The following is a 9,774-nucleotide window of genomic DNA, read 5'->3' as shown; positions in this document are numbered from 1 at the left end:
GAGAATGTCAAAGCGGGAAGTATGATGATGGGTGCGTATCCACACATTTATTGGACTCCATGTGCCGCTCATTGCATCAACTTGATATTTGGTGACATATTCAGGTTAAGCCATATACTTCCGGTAATCAACCTATCCTTTAACTTTCTTTATAGTCAATACTCAATAATTCATTAGCTACTAATTAATTTAATTTAATCTTTCTATAACAGTTTTTAAGAAGGCCATCAGAATCCATTCTTACATTAGTCAAAGGCCATTGTTGTTAAACTTGATGAGAAAATTCACCAAAGAAAGAAATTTGGTGAAACCGGCCAAGACAAGATTTGCAACGGCATTCTTAACTTTGAGAGCTATGTACATTCAAAGAAAAAACTTGAAAACTTTAGTCCTCTCAACCGAATGGAATTCAAGTAAATTTGCAAAGGAAACTTCGGGGAAAGAAGTTGCCAATCTTCTTATTTCTATCCACTTTTGGAATGATGTTGTTCGGGCACTTACAGTTTGTAGCCCTTTGACAAAAGTGCTTCGTTTGGTGGATGGGGAGAAAAAACCACCAATGGGTTATATTTATGAGGCAATGGATAGAGCCAAAGAAGCTATTGCACATGGTTTTCGTGGAGTTCAGAAGCATTATGAGAAAGTGTTTCAAATTATTGATGCAAGGTGGTCAGAACAACTCCATCGGCCTTTGCATGCTGCAGGCCATGTTTTGAACCCAGGATTATATTATAAAGCTGAAGAAGAGGGAACTTTATTACAGAGTTTGTGGACCGAGTATTATGCATGTGTTGAGAAGTTGGTCCGTGATACAACAATACAAGATGCACTAATCGCTGAGCTTCCTAAGTACAAAATGGCGGATGGACTATTTGGTTGTGGTCCGGCTAAAAGAGCTAGAGACACAAGGTCACCGGGTAAGTGGGTTGATTTAGATCTTACATTCTTACTTATATTATTTGACTTACTTATAGTCACTAACCTTTAAATTTATTTTATTATAGTTGAATGGTGGTCACTATTTGGTAGTGAAACACCAAACTTGCAAAAGTTTGCCATGAAAGTGTTAAGCCTAACTTGTAGCTCATCTGGATGTGAGCGAAATTGGAGTGTGTTTGAACACGTAAGTAAAAATTTATATCCTATTTTTCATATTATATTATTATCAATATCAACTAGTTAATATCAATAACTTATGCACAGATTCATTCCAAAAAGAGGAATAGGCTTACACTATCGCGTCTCAATGATCTAGTGTACATTAAGTACAATAGAACATTGAAACGTCGTTATGATGCTCGTGATCTTATTGATCCAATTCGCTTGGATAACATAGATGATTCAAATGAATGGTTAGTTGGATGCCCCGAAGATCAAGATGATGAACTAGTATATGAGGATGATGATCTTACTTGGGGTAGTGTTGCTACGGCAATTGGAGCGGACGAGAGTATCTATCATCTTAGGGGACTTTCTTCAAGATCAACAGTACCTGACAAGGGCAAAGGAGTAGAAAGTACATCTACAAGTTCATCTTCAAGTAGGACTCGGACACTAATTGATGAAGAATACGAGGAAGAAGATGAAGAGCAATATAATGATGTAGAGGATTTTGATCTTCAAGAGTTGGATAATTTTGAAGAAGAATAGACTTTTAAAGTTTTGGTTTATTGTATTTTGAATTGTTTGGTCTTTAAAGTTTTAGACATTTTAGTATCTACTATTGGTTTTTGAATTGAATATTTGCTAATATGTGTTATTGCTATTAAGATTTTGGATAAAATATGCAATTAAATATTTTTAATTTTTGGTATTAATTGGCGCCTTTATTCAAAAAGGCAAGCGCCTCGCCGCGTGGCGAGGCAGGCTCTTGTCGCCTTTTGTCGCCTCTCGCCGTCCACAACACTGGCAATGCCTTATTGCCCAAAGTTACATAACGTGAAGATGTTGAAGGCCAAAGTAAAAAGGCGATGAAATTGACCAAAGGGCGGATCGCCGAGTGGATCCGCGATCTCGACTAACTGCGCCGAATGGTCCTTTGCAGCACAATTTTTGGCGACTATAAATCCCTGTTAAAACTTTTAGCTTAGTATCGGATTTTTCATCAGGTTTTTAATTGGATTTTAATTGGAACTCATCTAGAGTTAAATATTTTTCATTCAGTTTTGAGAAAAAAATTTCCTTAGCTTTGAAGATTTCCATTTCTAAGAAATTCGAAGTGGTATTGAAGATTCTTAATCTTAGACCTTTGTAAAGACGTTATTAATCTTACCCAGTTGATGGTAACACAATTTAGTAACGATTTAACACAATTTAGTAACGATTTCTTGTTTTTAACTATGTCTAGCTGAAACCCCAATTCTTGGGGTGTGATTATGTGATTATGGGTTGATTTAACCGCTTGGTATTGTTAATTGATAGTGTAAATATTGTTTAAAAGTGAATTCATTCAGTAATTGCGACTTAATCTAAAGGATTGTAATTGCAAATCCAACTCTACCTTTGTGTTTTTGTCTTTCTCGTGAGAAGTTATAAAACCATGATTATTGATTTGATGGTCTGTGGATATTGGGTTGTCATGGGCTTAGCCCGAGATAGTGAATCCTAGCCCATTTTCCACACATTCTTCTTGGGTGTGTGAATGGACTAAAGTGAAGGCTATTCTCAATTGTTGCTTATTGGTGTTCGAGGAAAACCAATTTGATTCGAGATAAACTACTTTCACAGATTTACATCTATTCACTACTAATTGCAATTACCCGGTTGCTTACCTTAGCCCATAATCCTATCACATCCAAGAAACCCATCTATATACTTGTTTACTCATATTTTAGTTTTATTTGTTGTTTTAGTTGATAATTGAATACAAAACCCCATGTTATTTGACACTTGTGTCACCCCAAAGTTAAATTATGTTTTTATTCGTAAATGTTTTCAGCTATGACTAACTTGAACTGATTCGCACTTGGCTATTAACTCTCGAAACCACTCTTTGTGGGAACGATCTCAATCCTTGGTTGGGTTATATTACTACTCACGATCGTTGACACTACTCATGATCGTTGACAATGAAACCAAAGATCCATCCGTGTATAGTAATCGTGAAAGACATCCTAAGAAATGACGAGATATTGATTACTCTGCTAAACAGAAGCCTGAAGGACGATATTGTGAAAAGGCTAATTGTACATTCAGAGATAGAAAGGGAAGTCAGATTTCTTTAACTTGTATTAATTGGCATGTGAGGGAAATTCAAAGTGTCACAATTCACAAGAACAATTATCCAGCCATGTAAGGTCAACATTTGGTATCAAAATACTCGAACAATGTGGTACACCTCAAAGAGAGAGAAAATGGTGAGTAGCGTTAAAATAGATATAAACATTATTCACATGGCTAAAAGTAGTAAAAATGAGATTCTAAGGATTTTCTCATGAGGATTTCTTCGCAAAAGAGTCTTCTAGCAACAAAACTGAACCCAAGGTGTATCAATCTACATTTAATCACATTTTAGAATGAAATATTGATCATCTTGGGAATGAACAAAAAAAGTTCCCTGACATTATAATTTCAATTCCCGAAGAGGACGGAATAAAGATAAGACTCACCTCTGATAACTGTCTGTCAATAGGCATCCTGTAAAAGCATAAAAGTAGACATGTTAAACAAATGTAGTATCAAAAGAAGATTTCAAGAGGACGCGGTTTACATTAATTGGAAAGAACGTAGCAGGGCTGACCAACCACCATGTAAAAGAAAAAAAAATCTGAGCAAATGTAAAACTTAAATATACTATAAGCAACATCATAAGTGATGAACAATTGACTATCCCGAGGCCATCACCTTTTTGTCTGAGGTGACACAAGGTTCTTCACAAAAGCTTCAGGAAAGCTCTCAAAACGTTTATGCACCATCTCAATTGAGCGTATCTGAGAAATTCAATATTTTAAAAGAAAACATTCTTCAGGACAAACTTGCCTATAAAAGATTAACAGCATGCAACTAAATTGGCAAGAAGACGCACAAGAAACTTCATTGTTCTCCATAAAAATTAGAGAATAGAAATTTGATATTATACCTCCCCTAAGCGAGCCCGCGCTCCCATTACACCACCAACAATTGCAGATAATAAAGTGTACCATATGTGAATATCCATGAGATAAATCTGGAAATCAAGGGTATTTAAGCGATGAACCAACATGAAACCAATCTAATAAAAAGGAATACAAAATCCAACAAGAATTTTAGTAAATGAGGATTACAGCCATAACCTAAAAGGCCTTACCAAAATCTATAAGGGAAATATTACCAGCTATCTCAAACAGGAACGGATCAGCATTACTAGCAACTTCTAGAAGCATTTGTGAAGTACAAAACTTTAATTTGAACAAGTGTGTCCCTAGCTGTAATAATCGGTGCATGTATAGTTTAATATTCGAAAATCTGATGTCTGTTTACACCAGTTCCACTACATTTATTGCACTTTATCATAGCAATGACTACATAAACTTGGTATGACTCTTACTTCCACTACTTTTTTGCACTTTATCATAGCAATGACTGCATAAACTTAGTATGAATCTTATGGAGCTTGCTTATTGAATGTAACATTTTCTTAAATGGAGTTGAGAGCAGGTGATAGTCAATTAGTGTTATCAAAGGTGTGCTTGAAGGGCGCTTAAGCCCTAAGGTGAGGCTCAAAACGTATTGAGCGCTTCGCCTCGCTTTATGTGCGCTTTAGTGCCGTCGTCAAGGTTCTAAGATGAACGTTTCCTTGCCAATGAGCCTCTAATGAAGAAGTAAAACTAAATAATTGATATTTCATTTTATCATTAAAAGAATCTCAATTTCTTTGATTATATATTTGTCATTCATGTTTATATTATTAGTCTTGGACTAAACAAATATATTTGAATTTTTTTCTCCCTTTGCGCCTTTTTCATTAAAGCTCACGCTTTATTTGCACTTTGCGCTTAAAGCCCCCACGAACCTTAGAGCTTTTTTGCCATTTTCGCCTATGGTAACAATGGAGTCAACTTCTTTAACTAATAGATCTGAGTTTTTATATACTAAGGAGAGGAGCAAGATTCTGCAGAGGATCTTCCTCATACCACATAATTACATATACTTAACGAAATACAAAGTGCAATAAGAGAAAATAACTAAGCATGGCATAGTTAGAGGTTGAGGGGCAATCCACAAGATGAGAGGGGGGAAGAGCGCAGCAACTAGACCCAAAAGAGATTTCGGTATCAGGACGACAAGAATGCCTGAAAATGTCAGTGGAGCATAGTGATCCCTTTCTACAAGAACAAGGGAGATATCAATAATTGCAACAACTATAAGGGTATTAAACTACTAAGCCAAATCATAAAAGTTTGGGAGAGGGTGAATGAGATGAGTATGAGGAGGAACGTGTCTATTTCCGAGAAACAATTTTGGTTCATGCCAGAACAATTGAAAACAGAAGTCATCAACCTTTAAGGGGATTGTTAGGTGCGGTATAGGGAGAGGAAAAGATACTTTATATATGGTAATCATCGACCTAGAAAAGGCATACCTCAAAATTTGAAGGGAGGTTTTTATAGAGATGCTTGGAGTCTAGTGGTGTACTTATTGCATACATTATAGTTACATGTATGATATACCCAAGATTTGAGTGAGGATAGTGAGAAGAGACTAGAAACACTTCACAGTAAAGATGGGGTTGCACCAGGGATCAACTTTCAGCCCAATTTTATTTGTCTTGGTGATGGATAAATTGACACAACATATTTAAGAGGATATATCATAGTGTATGTTATTCTTAGACTACATACTATTGATTGGTAAGACACAAACCGGAGTTAATAGGAGATATGAAGAGGAACCCTAGAATCTAAAAGCTTCGGGCACTAAATATATTACGTAGAGTGCAAGTTCAATGTTGCATCACATGAGACAGATGGTGAAGTGAGAATTGATACACAAGTCATCCCCAAAGAGAAAGCTTTAAGTACCTTGGGTCTATAATCCAAAGAAATAGAAGATCAACAAGGATGTAGCACATCGTATTGGAATCGATTGAATAAAATAGAGGCTAGCATCCAATGTCCTATGTGACAAGAACATGTCACCAAGACTTAAAGATAAATCTATAGAGTGGTTGTTAGATCGACTATGTTGTATGAGATGGAGAGTTTGTCAATCAAGAACTTGCATGCACAAAAGATAAAGGTACAAGAAATGATGATGCTTAAATAAATGTTCACGAAGACTACAAGAGACAAGATTAGGAATGAAGATATATGAGAAAGGGTAGGAGTAGCCGTAGTAGTGACCAGATTCAGGAAGCAAGGTTGAGAGGATTCGGGCATGTAAAATAGGAGAACAGATGCCCAATGAAAAGGTGTCAGGGGTTGCGGTGATAGGTTTGAGGAGAGGTAGAGATATACCGAGGAAACATTAGACAGAGGTGATTGCACAAGACATGATTCATCATCAGCTCACTGACGACATAACCCTAAATAGGTGGGCATAGAGGTCGAGGATTAGGGTAGACTGTTAGTAGGAAGTTATGTTTCCTCTTTTCACAATGGTAGAGTAAGTTTCTAGTCTGGAGCATCTATGTGCTCCCATATAATACTAATACAACTATTCTAGCATTATCTTATGCTTCAATCTTATAGCACTGGTGTTTCCTTAATTTTTGTTATCTTCAATATTTATACTGTCAATACTTCTCTTTCTTCAATATTTTCATCATAGCATTTTACTCATGCATTTATGTCAAACTTTTTTTTGGAAAAACAATTTTCACCCAAGGATCTTTTGGAAACAATCTCTTTACCCCATAAAAGTAGGGGTAAGGTCCATGTACACCCCACCCTCCCCAAACCTCACTTGTGGGAATATATTGGTATATTGTTAAAATAAGCTTAAAATGTTCAGAAAGAAATATCCAAAATAGAGATAGTACGTTATAAAAATCAATAATGAACACTTACAGCTACAACAGGAGCCCACAGGCTAACAATTGTCAAAATATTATTGTTGTCTGCCAAAATAAACACAAACATACATCAGAGACCTATTTCCCATCTTGACAAAAAACATGTTGGCATTTTCTCTTGGATAAAGGAGAACACTAGATATTTAACAACTATCGTTAAAACCAACAAGTATGTAAAAATTTGAGCCAAAAATAAGGAGGTTAGACGGGCAGAATAAAAAGTTGGGCTTCCTCATTCAATGTCCAGATTAATGCACAAAACTTAAGCTATTACTAACATGCAAAGTAAAAGCATTCAATGATTAATTACAGATCTGGACAGAGGAGGATGAATTTGTCCCAAGATAATGAACATTTTAGAGTAGCTGGAAAATCTCAAGTTTACTTCCACACCAGTTATTCATTCCCTCACTGCTGGAAGACAGTGTAATCATTGGTTCAAATGTTATTAATTTACTGTAAAACCAGAATATACCTTTAAAGTATGTCACCAGAACTGAAGCAATCCTAAATGGAGTTAATATTGGATCACACGGACACAAAAAAAAAGTCAACTTACTCTTTGATATAAAATCATGCCAGGAGTACTGCAGGGAAGGCATTCCGTATATGAGCTTAGAAGGTCCAACTAGCGGTTTGATCTGCAATTGTTAATATAGCCAACAAATCATCTACTAAAAAAAGTGAAACTAAGTTGCACCATAAGAACTTCAAAAACAAAAGATAAAGAAGTGATAATTTAAAAGCTAAAAACCATCATCACTTGCCTGAAGAAAGTAAGCAAAGGTGAACTTGCAAGCAAATATCACCAACCAATAGAGAGAATATCTGCAGCATTTAAATACATGAAGACCTCAAACATATGAGAACAAGCCATAATTAGCACTCCAGGAGTGAATGAGTGACAATGCAAATAATTAACAATAAAAATCAAATGGACGCGCAACCTTTTTTTACGAAGTAAGCATCAAGAAGATGAAGGGTTACAAAAGTAATAAAAACAGATTCCACTAGCTCCAATACATGAATATACATAAGCAACTAGGAATGGCTAAAAATCTAGACTATTCAATAATGAGAAAATGTTAGCGCCCTTTTAGTCTACCAATAGTTTTATGCATCTAAAATTTAATCAGAAAGTTGATTAATCAGCAACTATAATTTATTTTTTTTAGTTTTCTCTCTAAGTCCTCTGTAAAAGGTATTTCCTGTAGCATTGTTTTTCTCTGTAGTAGTTTGTAGTAGTTATTGCAGTAAGGAGGTTATTCCTCCACTTTCTCATTCAGTTATAGTAGGAAGTTATTTCCTTGTTATTATAGGTGGTGGTTAATCCACCAATGTCGTACTCAAGTTATTTTAATTCAATGGAAAGACAAGCAGAAAAATAGACATGTTTTTGATACTTCAAACTCATGAGATCGCAGGTTCTTTCTTAATGAACCAACACCATAGGTAGAAAAAAGAGAACTTCAGATTTTATCTTCCACCATCGCATAACTAGATCCATAACCGGGGACCATAACAAAAACCATATAACACGTGGATGATGTTGTGACTATTGTAGACATTCTAGGATTCTTATAAAGATGAAGGAGAATCTAGGGGCAGTTTCTTTTTTCTTTTTTTTTTGAAAATGGTAATGGTGTATTCTTCAGCATTAAGGAGATGCTGGTAACCTGCAAACAGAGGGGAACAAAAGAAGAGGGAAAAAAAATACTTATAAGGGTCCTAATAATTCTACAATCTGTTTTGTTACCTCTAAACCTTCCTCTTTACACCAAAAATAAAAGGATGCAATACAATCCCATCTAACCTTCTGAATTGAATTGGACCTATCTTCAAAATTTCTACTATTTCTTTCTTTCCATACTGTCCATGTGGAATCGTCCTCCACCATGCCTTTTGACTCTTGCTCCCCCCTCTTCTTATCCAACAACTCAACAAATCTGTTGTATGCTCGGGCATGGTCCAGTTTGTTTTTGTGAGACCAAGGAAAATGGCCCAAATTTGTGTTGTAAAGTTGCAATGCAAGAATAGATGTTGGTTGGTCTCTGCTGCGTTCCCGCATAATGAACACCAACATACTATAATCTTTCCTTTTCTCCTCAGCACTTCGTGTGTCAGGCAAGCACTTCTAGCAACCAACCATGTAAAGCATTTTATTAGTTGGTGCTAAGGTTCTCCATAACTTTCTCCACAAACTCTGCTTAGAGTTGCTTTGCTGTGGACTTCCTATTTTGTATGCTCTGTTAACCGTGAAAGCCCCATTTTTACTATGTTTCCATCTCAAAGAATCAGGAGCATTGGTGATGCGTGGGAATTTTTCTAATGCTCTAGCAATTTGGCCACTCTCTCCACTTCCCAGCCATTCAAAAAGCTTCTTAAGATTAGATCCCACCCTTGTGCTGTCCAACATTAATTGATATTTGCATCAGGATTACTACATAGTAAGAACAGATCTGGAAAGGATTCTTTCAGAGGAATCTGTTTGCTCCAGGCATCTGCCATCTCCCACTTCAATGTACGTATTAGATTCACGTTTTTGCCATAAGTTTCTGATAGTTCTCCAGACCCCACCCCATAGGCATCAACAGTAAAATTACTGCACCAACGATTGTACTTACCATACTTGGATCTGATGACATCCTTCCATAAAGCTTGCCCCTCTTCATTTTACCTCCATAACCACTTCATCAAAAGACTATTGTTTTGTTTCCTTAGATCTCTAATACTCAGTCCCATACCTCCTTTGTCTTTGCTTTTCAAGGTTATCTCCCATTTGA

At 36.1% G+C, this 9,774-nt stretch overlaps 2 protein-coding genes across 2 annotated transcripts in view; one reads left to right on the top strand and one right to left on the bottom strand.

The window, feature by feature from the left end:
* Positions 1 to 9,774, bottom strand: part of LOC107014286 (callose synthase 10) — a 58,220-nt gene that overhangs the window by 28,615 nt on the left and 19,831 nt on the right. The window contains exons 18-23 of the mRNA XM_015214136.2: positions 7,759 to 7,819; positions 7,551 to 7,632; positions 6,987 to 7,036; positions 4,079 to 4,165; positions 3,844 to 3,929; positions 3,609 to 3,636 (exon numbers count right to left, since the gene is read on the bottom strand). Of these exons, the coding sequence (XP_015069622.1) occupies positions 3,609 to 3,636; positions 3,844 to 3,929; positions 4,079 to 4,165; positions 6,987 to 7,036; positions 7,551 to 7,632; positions 7,759 to 7,819 (394 nt within the window). The remainder of the gene's footprint in view (positions 1 to 3,608; positions 3,637 to 3,843; positions 3,930 to 4,078; positions 4,166 to 6,986; positions 7,037 to 7,550; positions 7,633 to 7,758; positions 7,820 to 9,774) is intronic.
* LOC107014287 lies at positions 7 to 1,817 on the top strand. Its single transcript, XM_015214137.2, has 3 exons — positions 7 to 917; positions 1,005 to 1,123; positions 1,204 to 1,817. Exons 1-3 carry the CDS (start codon positions 275 to 277, stop codon positions 1,648 to 1,650), a joined length of 1,209 nt encoding a protein of 402 aa, XP_015069623.1. The 5' UTR covers positions 7 to 274; the 3' UTR covers positions 1,651 to 1,817.

Source organism: Solanum pennellii, chromosome 3 (genome assembly GCF_001406875.1).
Source record: "Solanum pennellii chromosome 3, SPENNV200".
Classification (NCBI taxonomy): domain Eukaryota; kingdom Viridiplantae; phylum Streptophyta; class Magnoliopsida; order Solanales; family Solanaceae; genus Solanum; species Solanum pennellii.
This window is presented reverse-complemented; position numbering and strand designations above follow the sequence as displayed.

Bases quoted from the DNA above. Each gene is read 5' to 3' on its own strand.
- LOC107014287 (XM_015214137.2), top strand. From the start codon at position 275: ATGAGAAAATTCACCAAAGAAAGAAATTTGGTGAAACCGGCCAAGACA. The intron at 918-1,004 runs GTAAGTGGGTTG...ATTTTATTATAG, and splicing joins TAGAGACACAAGGTCACCGG to TTGAATGGTGGTCACTATTT. The intron at 1,124-1,203 runs GTAAGTAAAAAT...ACTTATGCACAG, and splicing joins ATTGGAGTGTGTTTGAACAC to ATTCATTCCAAAAAGAGGAA.